Source organism: Piliocolobus tephrosceles, chromosome 2, assembly GCF_002776525.5.
Source record: "Piliocolobus tephrosceles isolate RC106 chromosome 2, ASM277652v3, whole genome shotgun sequence".
NCBI classification, from domain to species: Eukaryota; Metazoa; Chordata; class Mammalia; order Primates; family Cercopithecidae; genus Piliocolobus; species Piliocolobus tephrosceles.
This window is the reverse complement of record NC_045435.1, coordinates 181,760,148-181,781,429: the sequence shown is the minus strand read 5'-3', so window position 1 is coordinate 181,781,429 and position 21,282 is coordinate 181,760,148. Positions and strand designations below refer to the sequence as shown.

General features: G+C 38.4%; 1 protein-coding gene across 3 annotated transcripts in view; it reads right to left on the bottom strand.

Annotated features, from left to right (window-relative positions):
- Nucleotides 1-2,415: 2,415 nt before the first annotated feature.
- ARPP21 (cAMP regulated phosphoprotein 21) overlaps nucleotides 2,416-21,282 on the bottom strand; it is a 156,704-nt gene continuing 137,837 nt past the window's right edge. For all 3 annotated transcript variants that reach the window (XM_023214691.1, XM_023214690.1, XM_023214692.1), the window contains 2 exons: nucleotides 4,705-4,853; nucleotides 2,416-3,213 (listed from right to left, as the gene is read on the bottom strand). In XM_023214691.1, coding sequence (XP_023070459.1) covers nucleotides 2,956-3,213; nucleotides 4,705-4,853 — 407 coding nt within the window. In that variant the 3' untranslated portion in view covers nucleotides 2,416-2,955. The remainder of the gene's footprint in view (nucleotides 3,214-4,704; nucleotides 4,854-21,282) is intronic.

Below are 21,282 nucleotides of genomic sequence, written 5' to 3'. Positions count from 1 at the left end.
AAAAATGAAGGATCCTCCTGATAATAAATTTTGAAAATGTTTCACTAATAAAACCATCTTTCTACACAACCATCCCCAAAATTCTAATGCAACAAAATAGTAAGCATAGTCTAAGATTTGGAATACCATAATGCTGGTGCTATGGTTTGGATGTGCTTTGTCCCCACAAAAACTCATGTTAAAATTTGATCCCCGGCTGGGCACAGTGGCTCATGCCTGTAATCCCAGCACTTTGGGAGGCCGAGGTGGGCGGATCGTCTGAGATTGGGGGTTGGAGATCAGCCTGACCAACATGGAGAAACCCCGTCTCTACTAAAATTACAAAAAATTAGTTGGGCATGGTGGTGCGTGCCTGTAATTTCAGCTACTCAGGAGGCTGAGGCAGGAGAATCGCTTGAACTCAGGAGGCAGAGGTTGCGGTGATCTGAGATCATGCCATTGCACTCCAGCCATTGCACTCTTATTCCAACAAGAGCGAAACTCCGTCTCGAAAAAAAAAAAAAAAAATTTTTTTTTTTTTTTTTTTTTTTGATTCCCAATGTATCAGGGTTGGGAGGTGGGGCCTAGTGAAAAGTGTCTGGGTCATGGGGGCAGATCCCTCATAAACAAGTTAATGCCCTTCTGTGGGGTTGAGTGAGTTCTCACTCTTTTTGGTTTCTCTTTCTTGCTTCCTTCCTCACCATGTAGTCTCGTTGCACATACCTGCTCTCCTGCTTCATGTCATGAGTTGAAGCAGCTTGAGGCTCTCACCAGATGCAGCTGCCCAATCTTGGACTTTCCAGCCATCAGCACCTTGAGCCAAATAAACTTTGTTTTTTTTTTTTTTTTTTTTTTTTTTTTTTTTTTTTTTTTTTTTTTTTGTAAACCACCTAGCTTCGGATATTCTGTTATAGCTACAAAAATGGACTAAGACAGATATATAGGAATATGTTGTGAAAGTAAGAAAGAAGGTTTGGCCTGCAGCAATATCCAAATGGATTTATACAATAAATATCAAATGTCTAAACATGAAATACTGCTACACCTTTGGATAAAAGTGGCCAAATGAAATTTCTTTAGGTGTAAAGCCCTGTCTTTACCACTAACATACCATATATTTCAAATCCATAGAAAAGAAGGGCTCAGTAATTCTGAAGATCTTGAAAGAAAATGTCAAAAGTTTGCAGAATTTTATGGAAAAAAAATAAACAATCAGGCTCATATTTGGATTCTTAAATGTAGGAACACTCCCAACATCAGAAAGCTAAATGGAGAATATTTGTCAACCCCATCTTTCCATTAGGGGAAGGTATTAATTAAGCAAACAAATTGCTCTTTTTCAGAGTGGCTAATGGCTCAATAAGAAAAAAATGCAACATCCTCTTGTTATTACACTTTTCATGGTCAGGGTAGACCATGGAGATATTAGTAGACTGAAACTTGGAAAAATGGAACAGATTTCATAAGGAATAAAGCCAATTAGAGTATATGTAAGAGTTCCCTTTCAAAGGGAAAAGAAAACAATAGTATAGAATGAAGTGATGATAATCTGCTAGATAGAGTTTTTAACTGGCTCTTAACTCTACCCACAGCTGAACAACATAAAAACAGCAAATCTAACAGAGAATGTGATAATATAAAAACAATGATCCAGATATACTCCTTATATTCCTCTCACTGGTAATAATGGTTTCTAGGCAGAAAGTGTAAAATACAAAACTATTAGTCATTGTACTACCATAGTAAAGTGAAAACAAAGGGGTTTTATTTCCCCATTAATATCTTCCAGAAAGGCCAAACCTCAGAGTTCACAGTTCTGTTATTTCCCAAAGAGACATTAGGTAGACATAGGCTTCATCTAAATGGAATTGCCAATGTTCTAGATCTTTGCAATTAAATCGTTGCTATATTTACTTTGTTTTAAATTACTGGGACAAATATTAGCACTTTCAAATTACTGACTCACTGTCAATACTAGTGGCACTTTCCATTGTATGACCCGATATAACAGGCAGGATTAGACTATGCCTCTTCTGATTTTCCTCTAAACAAAGATACCTTGTTTTCAAGTACATAATGAAATTCACATGAAGGTAGAACAGGGTTTGGTATAGGACTGTTGTTAATGAAGACACGCAGGTTTTCCTAGTTAGTGAAGTGTAACTACATGCTTTTAATAGTCCTATAATTAATAGGAAGGTATGTACTTTAAAATTGCAAACTTCATGAATGAATGAAATGGATGCCATCTTATTTTCAGGACCCTTTAGTATTACGACAATAAACTACAGTTGGTTAAGTCTTTGCTACGGCATATCCCCATGTGATGGCAGTTTACTTATAAATACCTGAAATACCTTTTCCATGCAGTATTCATGAAATAGTGTTTGAAAGGAATACAGTGACACATGAGAAAGCACACATTGGAAGACATAGTGAACCAAACTGGTGGTAAAAACATGACCTTCCTCCATAAGGTCAAATAGTTTTATTATGATTAAACACTACAATACAGTATATATCCATTAAAAAAAGAAAACTCTATAATGTATATAAATTATTCCTTCAATTCATCAATTCTTCTTTTCTTTTCCATTACAGCTTTGGTACAATGTGATTTAGTATATAATTTTTAAATACTTTTAGCATCACAAACTCAACACAAAGTACAAAACTAATCCAAATTAGGGATATTATAATCTACACAGTGGTATTCAGTGGTAGGAGAAAATCTTACCTTGATGAATTCATGTCACTAGCTAAGCTATAAAGGCATACCTAGCAGACATGACAGAAATATGCACCATTAACCAGCTAACGTGTATATTAGTCTTTGTTTATTTTTTTACAGAATACCAGCAGCAATCATTTGAGTGTTGAGTGAATACTTAAGTCCTCAGCCAGTTTTCCCACCTTGTTCCTCTTCCATCAAAGGCCATGAGAAATATCTGAAGAAATGTACCACAACCAGAGCTCTCAGAATTTGACCTGCCAACCGGCATTGCTCATACTTGCACAGTTTGTCCTGCAGCTAGCCGACATCACCGGGACAGTGCTGGAGGGGCAGTGTGGGCCAATCAGCCTAAGGTTGTTCTGAGGGGTGGGCGGTGTGACATTACAGTAAACAGGCATTCCAGTGGCTGGGAGTGACCCTTGACCTGCCTGGTTAGGTAGCATGATTGGCTGTTGGTATGACTGCTGGGGCAGTCCTTGAGAACCCTGGGTCATTGGCACCTGTAAAAAGACACAAGCAAGAACCCTGCATGAAGAGGCTACTTTTGGTCTGTACGATAAACAACATGGTGTCATGAAAAATATTCAAGCTTTTGAGTTAGACCTAACTGGTCATCAATTCCAACTCTGCCATTTATCAGCTGTTTCACATTAGGAAAGTCACTTAGTCTCTCCGATTCCCTATTCCACTGTGATAATGACATACATGCTTCAAAGTGACATTGAAAGGATTGAAGGGGGCCGGGCGCGGTGGCTCAAGCCTGTAATCCCAGCACTTTGGGAGGCCAAGACGGGCGGATCACGAGGTCAGGAGATCGAGACCATCCTGGCTAACATGGTGAAACCCCGTCTCTACTAAAAATTACAAAAAACTAGCCGGGCGAGGTGGCGGGCGCCTGTAGTCTCAGCTACTCAGGAGGCTGAGGCAGGAGAATGGCATAAACCCGGGAGGCAGAGCTTGCAGTGAGCTGAGATCCGGCCACAGCACTCCAGCCTGGGCGACAGAGCGAGACTCCGTCTCAAAAAAAAAAAAAAAAAGATTGAAGGGATGGTATACAGGGCCTGGCACACTGCCTGGAATGCAGCAGATGCTCAGAAGGTGTTAGTTCTGACTTCCCTTCTCTCTCGATGACCTCTAGAAACTATAGTCTAGATCTTCCATTCTGAGTTTCTCTCAGTTTGAAAAGCCATGCACCCTTTCCGATTTTATGCAAAGTGTCCCGGAGCCCTCCATAGTACAAAGGACTTTTGTCCTGTGTACTCACTATACTCTCAACCTGCAACTTTAGAGAACATTTATTGTGGAGCTGCAGGTAGAAGTCGATGCAACGTGAATCAGAATAGTTTCACGTTGTATAATAGTTTCCTAAAGGACCTAGGATAGGTCCTTTAGGGTCAGAAGCACCTGGTACAATTAAATTTAATTATTATACCGTTTCACTAACTCTTTATTTCTGCTTCTGGGGTATTTTATAATATACATCACAAAAGGATACATAACACTTTTAAAATGCTTAAGTTGGGTTTAGTCCAGAGAATACAGTTGTTAGGCTCCAAAAATGCCCTTTAAATGAATCTGAGATGCCATATTAAAATCTCTTATAACTTAAATTTACAGAAAAATGAAGTTTATTTGGATGTGTACAAAAATGAATGGGAATTTGTCATGAAGACTTTCTACCAATAAGCAAAATGTAATAAAATTTCCAAAGACCTTTATGAATAAAACTGTAGACAAATGCATTTTCTTCCATGAATATGAAGTTATATGGAAATAAATTTAGCAGAGCATTCAAAAGACACAGTAGTGATAGAAGCATGTCGTTTGCATTTTCTACTTTTCTATTATAATCTTGATTCAAAGTAAATTATCAACAGTTATGGGCCAAGAACCCACTACCCAGACAGCCACCCAAACCAGGGACATACCCACAGCTTCCACTGTGACAAATGCTACTTTATAACACAATTTTCCAAGCTGTTTATGAGCACCTGATAAGAAGACATGGTTGGGTAGGAAACCATCACGCTTTGCACCGGCGTTCCTTGTTGGTTATTCATCACGTTCTGACTCTGAGGTGGCTGCTGCACTCCTATTAGGCCTTGGAATCCCTGTTGACCAGACAAGACTGGCTGGTAACCTGCGAAGAAAAGAAATCTTTTGAACTGGTTGTGCCAGAAAGAACACAGAGATGTTTCATGGGGTAAAAGTACTAGTTCAAAAGGCAGCCTTCAGACATCTCAGTCTCCACATTCAGAATGTGTTATCAGATGTTTACTCCATAAGAATGCATTTTTTCTTTTTTTTTTTTTTCTTTACTTCTAAGAGTGAACAAGATTATGGCTTTAAAAATTAACTGAAATTTCTATTGTTATGCAGAATGGTCTATTAAACACATGTGACAATGATAAATTTTTCATGGCACAAAAACAGAAGACTCTACTGATGCCAATTGACTACTATAAATTACACCTTTCATGTTTGGCTTTTTCTTTGGTTTTGAGGATATTCGGAGAATTAACAGATTTCCAAGTTATTTTAAAACTAAATTGACTCATTCCTTAACTATCCTCTTTTCCCAGACAATCTACACATAGAGACCATCAAACAGCCCATTAACTTTGGATGAATTCTACTTTTTTATGTCCTAGTGAACCAAATGATTCGCTACCCTGAGGAATTCACAATAACCACTGCCTTAGACAAAAAGGCAACAGCAAGCGGAATGCATGTCATACTTTTATTCTGTTTTGCCACTAGCTTCTGAGAGAATTTTTTGGTAAAACACTCCAATATGTGACCAAGTATTAATACATATAATAGATAATACAGAATACAATATTCAAAAATTTATCTGTTCGTGTCTTTCTGGGTGGGTCAGTTTGTTAGCTTTCTTTCTTTCTTTTTTTTTTTTTTTTAAGTAGGCCAGAATTGATTTATTCCAGTTATTTAAATCCTCACTTCAATGAGTGGTTTAAAATGCACCCTTATAAAGGAAGCCTGTGGATTGTTCTTGTAAATGCTGGGCAGAAAGTTATGATGTAGGTGAAAATGACACAATGGTGGAGAAATGAAAGAGATTCACTTTATGCTGTATAATAAGTTCCTTCCAGAGCTCACATTATTAACCATGTAGAGTACCTGAGAATAAGTGGAACTGCCATCGTAATACAGTTCTCTGACAGAAAAGAATCTTTAAGATCCTAGATTTTCTTAACACAAATATGAACTAACTTTCACAATAGAATTTTAAAAATTGAAGCCAAAAGTTAAAAACTAGCTAATCAATATGCATCGTTAATAAATAATCTATATATTGAGTGCCTCTGAGAGTCTTTATATTAAAGGAACACATTATATTATAGTCTTTATAGAAGACAACACTTAACTATCCTTGGATATACAAACTGTATCTTCATTCATTTCAGAAATATTATGAAAATTTGGCTTGCAAATAGTCACTGAATTAGGAGATTGGCTCAGTTCATCAAATGAGATAGAAGCAAGGCGTCCTCAGTCTGGAGAACCGGAGAGCAAGCTTGGGAAAAGGCCAGTTTGGGAGGTCTGACCTATGCCTACAATTGGCAAGCGGAACCAGTGTGTAATCTAAAAAGCTACCCTTTGACCTTCCTTACGTGTCCCATTGTTTTACATTCTTACTACTCACCATAAATCATCTTCATAATGGTTTCAATTTACTGAATGATTTTAAATTACTGTAAATACAACACATATTATGAATATAATTAAAGGTAGTGACCATATTTCCTTGAGCTACATTCTGTCCACAGTAGACAGTCAGAACCTTCCTTTAATATGCTTGGCAGGTCCATTTAAGACTAACAAGATGAGCTCAGAGTTCTGCATAGCTACAGTGTTTGAAGTCTATACAATAAGGAAAACCCATCAGATCTGGGAACAAGAAATGCGATTAATCCCCCATTACAATTTTCACTACTTCTACTTCTCTGTTCTCATTTGCAGAGAGACGTGAGAGACAATTCTTTTGACATTAATTGCAGAAAATTGTTTTCGATTGTTTTCCATTGTCTAGGTCTCCCATTGTGATTCATACATCCAATTGCCCTGAACAATCCCGTGGCTATTTTACCATTGTATTATGACATTATTCCAAACCACATCAAGCTCTTTGTAGCATGAAGTATTATATACATAAGAAAATAACTTGGGATGATCATAGAAAACTTATAACCAACAGACTTCCTTCTGATTTAGTTCTATAGCAAAGGCAGGCAATGTACACTCACTCTCAAGTCCATATAATTGTGAATATAATAGGGCCTTACTTCTGGCTGAAGATTGAAAGCACAAGTTGAAAATGAGAGGAGTGCTATTTGGCACTTTGGATTATATTTGTTTATACACTGAAAAGCCAATTGGCCTCAATGGCTCTTCACAGAATATATACAGTTACAATGTAAACAAACAACAACAACAACAACAACAACAACAACAACAACAAAAAAATGGAGAGGAAGGGAGGGAAGAAGAAGAAGAAAGTGGGGGAAAGAGGAGCGAGTTGCTTAGTGTCTGAAGATTATTTATGTATTTCCCTATTGAATCCTTCCATTCTTTCACAGCGGCATTTGTTTCAAAATAAATTAGGTGGCCTATAAGAGATTCATTTAACACACCATCTTCTAAACCAAAACTGGGTATAGGGAAAATAATAGAGCTGTTAAGACATTCAGAAAGCAGGATGTCTTGGTTGGAAGAGGAAGCAATCCTTAATATTAAGTAATATTTAAGGAGAGGAAAAGAGTGGGCAGGTTGGGTGCCCCCATCCCAGTAAAGGTGCAGAGCCTGTGACAGCAGGATTCACCTTTGCTGCCAGCCCAGATGCAGCTGCCCTGCCGCAGCATCTCCTTCTCCAGGCCTCCTCTGCCTGATGATTTGTAAACTTTAATATTCAGTTATGCATAGCAATGGGCCACCAACTGTATGTACATTGGGGTTCCCATGGTAAACACACTTAAGGCAAATGCACATTTATGTGGGGAGTGAATACTCTACCATTTCCAAATGAAAACTTGAATGTAAGGAGAGCCCAATTTGTATTCATGAATCCCATTTATTTCTCAATTCTCTCTCCAGGCAAGAAATTTACACCTGCAATGGTTTAATTGGGGTTACTCATTTCTTTAAATTATGTCACAGAAGGTAGATAGCAGAATGGTCTTTAAGAAAGGCAGCTGTCTGGATGAAAATCTGAGTTCTGGTCCAGAAACAGACAAATAGAAATAGCAGTGACCTACGGATGAACCGACAGTGTCTGCCTGGGACACAACACACCCGAAGGCAGAGATGGCAGCACTGGTGGGAACTGCTTATCTTGTCTATTCAAATGAGAAATGTGTTCCAGTTTGTCAATTCTTAGCTGTGAAATGATCACTTTTTCATATTTATTGAGGATTAGCAAGATATAATGCATCTCACAAAACTGAAGCAGCAACGGTATCTGCCCTGTAAGCTTGCCAGAGATGACAAAGACATTAGGTATTTTTATTATTTCTTTTTCAGTCAAGATTGATTCAATTTTCAAGTCACATGTGTCATCTATTTTCTGGAGGTAAAAAGGTTAGGAATGGACAAATGCCTGCTAGCAAATAAAAGAACGCACTTGGCAAAGATCGAGGAGTTTATAAGATTTAAAATGCCTGCATTGTATCAATCTGAAAATGGAATAGGTTTTCTACTAAAATACAGCAGTTGCATACTATTTGTAGTTTGAGGGCATTTTGTTAATATTCAGTTAAGAAAACATTTATCTTCATGTAGCACAATTATGAACAATTAGAATGTAAATTGATTAGGGATTGTAGATTGGCATAGTTGTGACTGATATGATTTTAACTCCTACTTGAGTAGTTTTTTACAGTTTCAATATTTTGGAAACGAATGAAATGACACACACAATAGTAGTGTTTATTTCTGCATTTCTATTATGCCTACTGTTAGTTATGGAGGTTGAAACAGGGAAGGGAGTATAGTGAAGAAAGCAAATTTCTATACCAAGCACATTTCTTCAGAAGCTGGCCAATTCTCACAGCCTCTCCCAATCCACCCAAGCAGTGTGATATACATGTGTTTATTAAAGGAAGTAATCTTAATATGGCAGAATACCTTTTCAAATGATTCGAATTAGTAAGCTGCTTCATATAAAAATTACTTCCCTTGAAGACAGGATATGAATATTTCTCCAAATTTCAAAGGAAACAGCAAGAGCCTTGATTCCGAATCAAACTCTGCTCTTTGTACACGGTGTGAGGTAGAATTACAGCAGCTTAGCTTAATGGTACAGCTGGTGAAGAATATGAAGAGAAAAACTGCTTATCCAGAAAAGCCCTGTCCTTTAGCTGCGGTTTTACAGTTCGTGCATTTGGCCACTTTATAATATCTGTCTGGGTCTGTTTTCTTGGCTCCATGTCAATTCTTCTGCACTTCATCTTCTTTGAGGATTTTCCATTATAAACTAGCTATATTTGTTGATCACTTACTCTAAGCCAGACAGCGAATTAAGCCCTTGTTATGACAATCCTAGAAGGCAGTCAATATTACTAAATTCCATTTGCAGAAGAGAAAATTGTGACTTGGGAGGATATAGTAACTTGTCAAGGTCACACAGCTATTACAAGGAATTGTAGCTAAAATTTAAGTTGTGGTTTTCTGACTTTGGCATCCGTGCTTTTCTGTGCTAAATTGTAGTACCATTTATTTAAACATTCTTCTAGTTCTCATAGCCCTCACATCATCCCTTTTATGTGGCAAATATTCATTGACTGCTTATTACATTGTTTTCTCAATATTTAAAACAATTAAGTAAAAAAGATAAGAATTATGCTCCACAGTTTGGTGAACAAGATTTTATTAATATCAAATAAAGAAAAACAAGATAAATTAAAGGTAAAACATGATTGTCTGTCAGAATTAACTCATATCACTCAATCACAGTTTGAAGGCTTGTTACTTAGAGAGCGAAACACAAGACAGTTGGGGGGTGAGGTACGGGTGGGGCTATTCAAACAGAGTCTCATCCCTTCATTTACTTCATTTCTAATCAGTGATACTATAGTTTTTAATTACTAGGACAATTTCAAATAATGGCTTTCCTCACAATCTTTGAAGAGACTATGTTTATTCTGGCTTGTTTTCTCGAAATAATCTTAAAATCTTGAACTATGCAAATAGCTTAATTCCACATTAAATATATGATCAATTCAATGATTTGACTGTTCCAGGCTAGTGACTGCCTCTGGGAAAGTAACTTGGCCTTTAGAAACAAGAATAGTATTTATATTATTTGAAAGATAAAACTAGGTTTAAAAAAACAAGATACGTAGGGACTCTGCCAAACAACCTGGGATATCAGATGAAGGCTTGGAGATATAAAGACCCCTCAGGCCACTTGCAGATGGCCGTACTTTTGGAATTCATAGACTACTCTCAGTCTACTTTCTAATTCTGTGAACGCTATGGATTTTTTTCCTGTCTCACTTCATTACTGGGGCACATCACCTTTAAGACAGAAATATTTTCTAGCTTCATCTATTGATAACCCTGTGGTGTTCATGGTAGCCTTAGGTGGAGAAAACAGATACACAGCTTGATATTTTAGTATCACTATGGTTTCGTGAAAGAGGAGTCACTGCCTTGCCTCAGAAAGGTGAATTTTGGGGTTATGGGTGTTCCTGCCTGCAACTTCTCCCTCATGTAAAGCAGAAGAGAGCCTCCACAGTTTCACTCACAATGAAGCCTGTCAGAGCCAGGGGTTCTTGGGCACAAGGAAGGCATCGATTTTACTGGCCCTTATAGACTCTATCTTACTCTAATTCAACTCCCAGGAGAAAAATCCAAGGAATTACAATGTAGACCAAGTGGTTTGGCAAACCATTTGGTTTGTCAAAGTTTGTTAATTTTGGCAAATAAGGTGTGACTTTTTCTTTTGCCTATATGCCAACCTCTTCCCAATTTACGTAATCTAAAACCCTAAGTGGAACCTTTTTCCTTCTCTTTTTTTTTTTTTTTTTGAGATGGAGTCTCGCTCTGTCGCCTGGCTGGAGTATAGTGGCACGATCTCAGTTCACTGCAACCTCTGCCTCCTGGGTTCAAATGATTCTCCTGCTCCTGCCTCAGCCTCCCAAGTAGCTAGGAAAACAGGCACACACCACCATACCCAGCTAATTTTTGTATTTTTAGTAGAGACGGAGTTTCACCATGTTGGCCAGGATGGTCTTGATCTCTTGAACTCATGATCTGCCTGCCTTGGCCTCCCAAAGTGCTGGGATTACAGGTGTGAGCCACCTCACCTGGCCAAATAAAACCTTTAAAATAAGAAAGCAATATAGACTAGACTGGAAGACATTATTTTTAAATATGTTTAAAAATTAAGATACGGTTAAAATATACATCCTTAAAATCATAATTAGGTACTGTTCTGTTCATATACATGAAGTAAAATAGCATAACGTGGTCCTGAGATATTTTTTAAAGAGGATGTACAAGAAATTGCTTTTGTCTCTTTGTCTTTCTTTTTTGCTGAAGTTCATTATGACTTCTTTAATCTTTTACATAAATGTCTTTTTTTACCTTATTTATTGGCAGTTGCTGTATCCATCCTCTTTCTTTTCCTCACCATTTATTATTCACTGGTTTTAGTTCTTTAGGAACTTGGTACAGGATGACCTGCAGAGAGTGTGCGTGGACATGGGGGTGATGCAGTAGTCATCCTAGTAATGACCAGTCTATCCAAATGAATTTGAGGGGAGCTGTGACAGGCCCTAAGTGGAACTATGCTTCCTGAAGCAGTAGTTTTTCTTCATACTTCCTCTTTTGCTCATTAGCTTTCATACCATACAGAATGTAATTCTTAAAAGCCTCTTTACTGTCCCCTGAGAACATTCATGCATGGGTCATTTTCTAATGGCAGTACACATCAGATGAACCATCCTATTACTGCAGGCTCGGGGGCCTCTTCACTGCAATTATACTATCCTGATCCATGTTATCACAAATACAAAGCTGGTTTTCTTTCTTTCTTTCTTTTTTTAAATCAGGGCAAACATGAGACACATTGTTAAATGACTAGAGGAATGGATCATGCACGGAATTTCAATGAATGCCTCCGAGGGAAGCTAGCATTGAATTCCATTTTAAATGGAAGAGGCTGTCATATTATTGAAGTAATTCTCTGAACTTTCGTGGCCCATAGTGCTGTGCTGACATCCAGAGAGCTTCAACAACCCAGAGGGAGAAAGACTGCATGAAAGACTCATAAACGTTTTACTTTCTTAATGAGGTTGCGTGGCTTAGAAGAAAATGTGGCATTCTTGCACCTCTACCCGTCGTGTTAATTATGGATATACTGAAAACCAGGCTGGGAGGCAGCAAACTACTGCTGAGGCAACATTAAGAAGTTTTTTCCCCAGACCAAGCTTGGGGCAAAGTCAAAATGGAGATGGCTCTAATAATTGTCCCCATGATAATATTCCTCCTGGTAGATATTTTCATTGATGAAGTGCTGTTGGCCAGCTGACTATAGCAAGATAATTATGAAGTCAAAAGTCATGGGGTCAACATCATTGTGATCAAATTACTGTCACTGTTGCATGGCTACAGGAGGATGTAACCTAGCCTTGGCCAATTATCTTGAAATAAGTACTATGGCCACAGATTCAATCTGTAGAAATCCACCTGTCATTACAACTGAAAAAAAAAATTATTTCATAAGCAACTGATGATAAATTAAAAGTGCCCTCTTTATATAATAAAGCATTATACATTATTATTCCCAAGGAGTCAATGATAACTATCTTCTTCAATTACAGACTGGCAGGACTCTTGCTCAAAGATTGTTCTAGTGGTAGGCTTAATAATAATATTTTTCTAGTGGTAGCATCTACTGGGAGGCAACAGTAGTTTTGTAGGGCAAAGACAATGAAGACATGAACTAAGGGAGAGGTGGTAAAGGAATGGAAAGAAGAAGCGCAGAGAGTTATTTAGGACATGAACTGTCAGAAACAGGAATCTATGATTTCTGGTGGTATCACATGGTTGATGGACATGAGCATGAATTAATTTACTGCATTGTAATCATGAATATCAGTAGTCTGCTGGAAAACTGTCTCATTGTAAAACAAAAATCCTAATTTGCAGTTCTTGCTGATTTCCCTAGTGTAAATATTCCCACCATGCCTACTTTCAAGCCTCAAAGGGCTTAACAACCAGTTGGCAAAATTTCGGATTTTTAAACAGTTGGCTCTTGTGAGCCAGCATGAGATAGCTCTGGCATGCTAATGACCTAATATTCAATGTCAAGCTATCATATTTTCAGTTCACATAAATTTTCGTCCCTTTGATTCTTTTTTCCACAAGGTTATTGACTATTTCTTCTTGCCATTTGGTGTAAGAATGACCATAAAAGCCATTTACAGAGCTTATACAAATGGTAGAGACAGGCCATAAACAGAATCTTGCAGTACACTTGGATAGGCACCTGTCTTCAACTCTAGAATCACTGAAGAAAGAGTATTTACTTCTATTGTGTGTAGGGACAAGAGAAGCATGCAGTAGAAAGCTTCCAAGAGGTCATATTGAACCTAGCATTAGAAGATGAGTAGATATTTGCTAATGGGGTAGGGCAATGTGGAAATAATCAGTACAAAAGAGGCATAAACATAAGGACCAGCATGTGCAAAGAGCAAAAGTACAAAAAATATGTTCGAGAATTGTAAATATACAGGCATAGCAATAGGTTAGAAACAGGCAGAGGAAGTAGAGGATAGAAATGGAGCTAGGCTCAAATCCTAGAGTCTTGAAAAGCATGCTATAAAACTGGAATTTAATGCTGAAAGACTTAAGGTGCCATGTAAGGTTTACAAGCAGAGCAATGAAATGATGAACAACCATTCCATAAAACTTCTCCATGAGACAACGTGGGGTTGTATAACTGGCAGTAGAAAGTCTACTGGGAAGCAAAAGCAATAATCTAGGGCAAGGATGATGAAGACATGAAGTTAAGACAAGGGTGGCAGCAACAGAGAAAAGAGACATATCAGAGAGAGAGAGAGATGTAGATGTGAAGTGTCAGAAACTGGCATCTATGAGCTGCATGGAGGGGGTGACAGAAATGAAAAAAAAAAAAAAAAAGAATAAATTCCAGGTTCTAGCTTGGGTAAGGAAGTGGAATGTAGTGCCTTAGCTATAAATACAGAAAGAACAAGTATGTAGAGATGATCAGTAAACACACGAACAAAAAGTCTGGGGTTTGGAGCTCAGGCAAGCAGCCTGTTTTAGAGGCATAGATTTGGAAGTCATCAGGACATGGTTGCTCTTAAGGACAATATATTTATGAGTGGGTACCAATTGAGAAGACTATCAAAATGGAGTTGTAAGGCACAATCATATTCAAATACTGGACTGAGAAAATAAAATCTGGATAGGGGAATGAGGAGTAGTAGGAAAATGAGAAGAACTAGAAGAGAATGGTATCAAGGAAGAAGAAGTAGGGAAGTGTTTCAAGAAAGAAAAATGTGACAATGACCACAGTTGCAGAACTGCCAAGGAAGAAAAGAAAACAGACCCTACTTAAAAACAAAACAAAACAACAACAACAACAAAAACAAACAAACAAAAAAAAAAAACAGTGACCTCAATAAAAGCAAGGCTAGCGATGGGTACATCAGCCAGACAGGAAGACAAAGAATTCCTTTGAGAAGCTTGAGAAGCCTGGCAGTGAAGCACCATGCTGGGCAGAGAAAGGAGCAGAGAGCCAGGGGGAGGCATAGGGTTGATGGGATTTTATAGTTTTGCTTTTCTTGCTCTTTTAACATGGGATAAATGTCAGAATTAGTATATTTTAAAAGAAGAGATTAAAAAAATGAAAAACCTGGGAAAGAGTAAGAAAATCTATGAACCTGTCATAATTCACAGCGCATTCAACATCAAGGGTTGCATACAACCAAGAACTCTGGGATTTGGGTGACAGAGAGTTGAACTTTCTCTCTGAATCATCAAGTAGCTCTCCATTTCACCTACTCCTACTATATACCTTATTTGATCCAGCAGTAAAGTGTCCTGGGTTTTTTCCTCTTGAGGACACAAGACAGCTCAGAGAGCTTATTAGGAGTCACAACCAAATGCTGTAACATAATTCTGGGAAGACAACAGAAGCTACCCAAGATAACTTCTGAGAAGAACCTGAAGGAAATATGTGCTTATTTATTTGATGAACATGATTAGTGTTTTTTGATCCACACGGAATTGCAATAACCCAGGGAAGATTTGGTTAAAGATCAAACTCTCCACTGCAAAGTAATTGGCAGGATCAGTTGATAGGAATAACATGCTCTATATTATTTACTAAAATGGACAATCAGCTGAAATTTCCATGAAGAGAGTGAAACAGGCTTCAGTAAGATATTTTCTACCACACTATGGATACATACTATTTGAGCATATATACGTACAAAATGCTAAGTGCTAATATTTTCAGGATCAAGTTTCCTCTGATTTTTCCTTAAGGTTCAGGTAGATATAATCAGTCAGTTTTAAATTTCAGAATGCCATAAAAAATACAAGGCCCACTTGTTTACATTTCATTACAGCCCAACAGCAATTGATTAGTTCTAGGTTATCTAATGCATAGCTCATTGAAAACAACAACACAACTAAGTTTGATATAAATGTATGTATTTTACCTGTCACCAATGTTTTCCAAGGAGAATTTGGGACTAAACATTTTTAAAGTTTTCATTGTAGTTAGAGTTGGGGAACATGACCTCTGATTCTCCGTTATTTCATAATTTCATCAATATTACAGCAATAATTTACCCAAAGTAAAGAGTGTGGGCACCAGATGATGTCACAACCCCAAGCAATAGCCAAGAGATACTTTCTATTCATCTACATTATCAACTAGATCATGATTTTCCTTGGTAACAGCAAGAAGAAATATCTTTAATCTCACCTTATGAGGAACTGTTATTTAAATGGGTTGTTTTATCTGGCTTGAGACAACAATCAGAAGTCTGCAGACTTGTCCACACAAATACAAATGTGCTTATCTTTTCAGCTGGCTGGAACTGGAGGCTATGGTCAACACTCAAATCAGATTTTATAATAATTAAAGTGAAAATAAAACTAAAGGACAAATGCCTGTCCTGAAGACCCTTTCAATCATCCCTCTGGGGCAGGCTGTTTCCATTTTGACTAGAAGTTTCATTCTTTTAATGGCTTGCTCCAGGGTAAGAAGAGAAATGATTCAAATCATTCACTCATTAACTTTCCCTTTCAACTCAAGGCATTCAAAGACAATACTTGCATTTCATCATGATTAAAAGTGCTTTACAAGCACCTAAATGAAGCCATGAGTATTTTTAAGTGGTCGTAAACCTCTTTTCTCAAGTTCCCTTGAGGCTGCAGAGGAGCTCCCTCACAAGGGACAACCAGCTATCTAAATTCTCAGGCAGAGGGATCCCTGTCTTCGGAGTAAGGAGATAGCAGGAACACTTGGTCTAAGAAAGCCTGGAACAGTCCTCACATTTTATCCTCAGCAGGACACCAGGCTGCTCACTGAGGGGTGCTATAGCAGGCCCATTCATACCCAGCCAGGTCTGCAGGCTGCCATTTCAGAGCTTTGGATTCTCACTGCTTGCCACTCAACCCAGCCTCACCATCTCACCTGTCTCTGATTGCCCGCTTCCCCATCCAGCTGAAATACATTGTTCCTGGGTCAATGGCTCTCAACTTTAACCTGCCTCCAAATAACCTCTGGGGCCTATCAAAACACAAATTGCTAAGCCTTAATGCCCAGATGCTTAGATTCTGATTGAGCAAGTTTGGGTTGGGGCTCAAACATACGCAGTTCTGACAGGTTCCCAGGTGATGCTGATGCTGCTCGTCTGGGCACCACACTTTGAGAATCTTTGCTGATGCTGCTGGTCTGGGTACCACACTTTGAGAATCTGTGCTGGGCCTTGGCTCTCAAACACACTGACTTGAATTCCTATTGTTTAGCTCACTCATTATTTTTTTCCCTCACAGAGTAAGTAACTGGATCTGGCAAATTACACTGTGTGGGAGGCCGTCTCTACTCTCTTAGTTCATTGTTCTTATCCGTAAAATTGGCACAATATTTTCATCAAAAGGTGTGAGGATAGGCTAAGATCTCTCTTGTAGGACATACACCAGTGGTTGAGCCTCTGGCAATAACCAATATATGCAACTGCCCATGCCTCATTCTTTGCACTCCCCACTTTATGACCTTGAATCGCATTTTATTACTTACTTAGCTCCTGCTTCTTAGGTAGATTGCAATCCTCTGGGAAAAGAAGCATATCTTATACATGTTTGCTTAGCCCTGTATTTCACATTCAATGCCTCAAGAACATTCACTGATGTTGCTGATACAAAACTGTCCTATTCCAGCCACTCCACAAGTATCTTGCAATGGCACGTAAGTAGAAAATAAGCCAGCAAATACAATCTTGAAGAAAATGAATGAAGAAGCAATGTATATAGAACACAGAGTCCAAAGCCTTGCCAGTGCAGAGGGGAAATTATTTATCATTATCACAATAGTATTAAAAGAAATCTGGATAGACGGTAACTACTTTCTCTTATTCCCTTTGCCTCTGGGCAGGGGGATGGGAAAGAGGTTCCTTCTAACAGCACAGTTTTTAAATTCTACTTCTTGATGGTGGGATGGGGCAATGACAGGTCCAGAAAGGGAAAGGGGGAGGGAATATAGAAAGGGACTAAAAAGAGGAGTGAGAAAAGGGAGGGAAAAAGCCATCTGAAACAGATTATGTTTGGCATTCTCAAACTGGACGAGGCATTTGGAAAACAAGATGAGATTCTTGTAGCCTGACTTTTTTAGGATGTAAATGTGAGTTTGCTCTTTTATGAATATGCCTTAACATTTCACCTAAAAGAAAAGCAAACAAGAGACTGCATCTCACCTACTCCTCCTTGAGGTGGTATTTCTTGCTTTTCTAACCACCGCATCCCCTTTTCTTTTGACCCTCACTAAGCCTACATTCATTTATCTTGAGTATGAACAATGGATGTGGCGATATCCTGGCACAAGAAACTCTGGATGCTGCTGCTGAGGTTTAGAGGACTAAGACAGTTACTTGTTCAGGATCTCACACAGAATTTCTCATAATCAGAGACAAAACCCCAGTTTTTGGTAACTAACTTCCTCAACATACATGCCACGATGCTTCCTCCAATTGTGGCTGACTAGATTACAAGAAATAGTTTTGCTTCCTGACTGCTCACACTGAAGAACTGTGTTCTGTTTTGTTGGTAATAGTCCACAAGTGCTTCATAATTGGGAGAAAAAGCCATTTTCTTCCCCTATATGTGCCAGTTCTGCTGCTATTGTGTCCTTACTAGGAACCTGGAGAATACATCTTTTATAAGTGAATTGGACTTACCTAATTTGCCCCCGGTAGCTACCAACAAACTTTTCTAAGATAACACAGAGTAAGCCATTAGGGAGAAAGACAATATAAGTTTTGGAGGTTCGAGTAATGTATGAGTTGCAAAAAATGGAATCAAACCATCTCTTTTAAAACTATCGGCTCAATTCTATCATTCTATCCCAAAATTTAGAAATACATATTAGAAGTTAATTACCAATAGGCAAAATTTCAAGGAGGCCATATACTGGATTAGTATAGACCACACTTACACTAACTCAAACAGGAAAGCAAGCAGTCTCCTTTCTTTCTTCAAACTAATATGGTAACACTTCCTGGTTCACCTTACTGTACTCACAGGGCTCAGTGCTTTGTGGAGTGGGTGTCGTTATTGTTCTCGCTTTACAGAAGATAAAAGTGAAGCTTGAGGAATTGTATAGATCGTTTAAGACCACACGGTTTAGAAGTGCCAGAATTAGGACACAGGTATTTTAGTGACTTTTTCCCCATCTCCTCAGAGTCCATTGACATGATTCAATTGATGAGGTTTTAACGAAGGGAGTGCTGCCAAATGAGTAGCTAAGTTGAGGGATCAACAAGTGAGAAAGACACCGGAGCCTGATAACACTAGCGAACTGTTTTCTGCCCTTGTCTGTAGGTCTTAGGGGAGAAACCAGTGTTAGGAGCAGTTAGCAAGAGCAGAGAGGAGGGGCTGCCTGCCAGAACCAGCTGCATCCCAAGGTGAAAAGGGAATGGTGAGAAGACTACTCGCTGGCTGTCCCTCTGCCTGCTCTCTCTCTCTCTCCCTCTGACCTTGGATCTCTTGCAGCTGATGCTTTCCATCAGCAAAACCCAGGTGGAAGCCAGGGGGCAAAGGAACCTGACAGATGCAGCTTATGGGGTCAGGAGAGATGGATAGAGAATGGCTATGTGTTGGGAGGAAACAGAGAATAACCAGCCCTCCCCTTCCCTTCAAAGATTACAGAAATATGTTTCTGTGTCAGGGACCATTTCCCAAACTACTGAGGCAATCTATTTAACTGAAGATTTTTTAAAAGAGATGAATAATGCTTTTAGTGGAATACTGTCTTTTGGTTTTAGAGACTTTTTTTCCCCTCAGAAGTTACCCTTTTAAACACCTGGTAATATGTCAGACGATGCACTTAGCATGACTGCTTCAGCAATTAAAGTAAATGTTAACTCTCAAATTTATATGTCATTAGATATTAGGATAGAGTGTTTGACTCATGGTCCTAATGCTTGCCTTTCCATTTGGAGGAAATGGCAACGTTTGTAGGGAATTGATAATAACTTAGAAAGTATTATTAAGCAATGTTACTGTTTAAATATCTTGTAGAGCAAAAAAAAAAAAAAAAAGTTAAATTATGATTCAACTCAAGCAGTACTACTCATTTTGTTGAATTTGACATTTTCCTTCTCTGGCTGCAGAACCAGATGGCTGAGATCAAATACATAACAATGGGTGAAGACTATTTCAGGGAAATGAAAAAGAAAAAAGGAGGATCTAGTTTGTTTCTACAATGACCTTAACTGGTCCTTGCAATTCTGACATCATATTTGGTTTAGAAAATGCTATACTAGAAATTAGTCTCAAGTTTAGTACATTTAGCCATAATTTGTTCAAATATTTAAAGCAATCACCTTCAAGGTGAATAGTATGAAGTGATATTTAAATGAGACTAAAAGTTTTCTGGTTTAAATCTAAGGAATTTTTGCTTTCTAATGGGAAACTCACAAGCTCCATGCTAGTTCTTCTGACCACTGACTCTGTGACTCTGGGAAGTTGCCTGATATCTTTGAGCTTCACTTTTCTTGCTTATTAACTGGGAGCAAGTTAATTCCCACCTTCCCAGGGCTTTTGTGAAGGTCAGGTAGATGTCAGGTACTGTGACTTGCTCAGCACATGGCATTTACTGTGTAGTAGTTAGCATTAGTTTCCACTAAATGGTGCTCAGTTAATGGGGTATTTGCACTCTATCCAGAATTATACCATAGATGTAGAACAAACTGGGTGTTGGTAGTACCAAGACAGATCTGTCAAAAACAAATGCACACACACACTATTCCTGGAACTGCTCCTTCTAAGGCTTCCACACTCTAAATTTCCACAAGAGCCAAGGTACAGTCATTATGTGCTAGCCACATGGAAGAGACCATGGGTCAGGCAATGAATGCTCTTTTCGGCCTTTGGATTATAGAGAAATTTTAATCCCTAGTAGCAAAAGTGGCAGAAGCAGCTGTGAAAATGATGGTAGGCCAAACTCTCCATACAGCAGAGAGTGGAAGGTCAAGCTGGTTCTAACTGTGGAGCAGATATCCAGACAGGAACCACCTAGAAAGGCACTTGGGCCCAGACTCCCATTCCTGGTAGAGCAGTGATTTCTAGGTTGTAATTTCAGGACAGCCAGGCTGCTGTATTCCTTAGTTAGAAGCTCTACTCCATGCGTGTCACCAAGTATTCAGAGAAAATTGAGGTCTCCTTCTTGTCCTCATATAAGGAATGAACCCAGTTCCACTGTGTCTTTTGTCTCCTAATCAAAGCTATGCTTACACTTCCTACAATAGGCTACATTTTCTCGCCATCAAAGGAGAGCTCACTTTCACCCCAAGCCGTCCTAGAGCAAAAGGGTGCTGAGTGCAGTCTGGATTCATGCAGGTACCTTTCCATCTTTTTTCTGGCGACTTAATAAGTGGAGCTCCGTGTCATTGCATCAAAGATAAGACACAAAATGTTGCCCACCCTTCCTCTGCTTTCCCTGGCCAGCTGTTCTCATGAAGGGCTTGTCTTCTAACTTGCTAGACTATTACAGTCCTTCTCAGTCCCTAACACATCTGAGTCCCTTGCAGAAAAATAAAGAAACTTCCACTTTCCCAGTGTTTCTAATGTAACCATTTTGTAATTTTTTTGTGCAATAAAAGATTGAGCAAGTGATTTTTTTAAAGAAAGCATAATATTTCAATTAACATATTATTGATAATATTCTAATATTCTTTAAAATGCAATGTTTAATAATATTCTCAACACATATGGAACAACTTTACTATTCCCCATTTAATAAATAAATAAGGTTTAATTTATTTTCTACTTATCTATGTAAAACTATG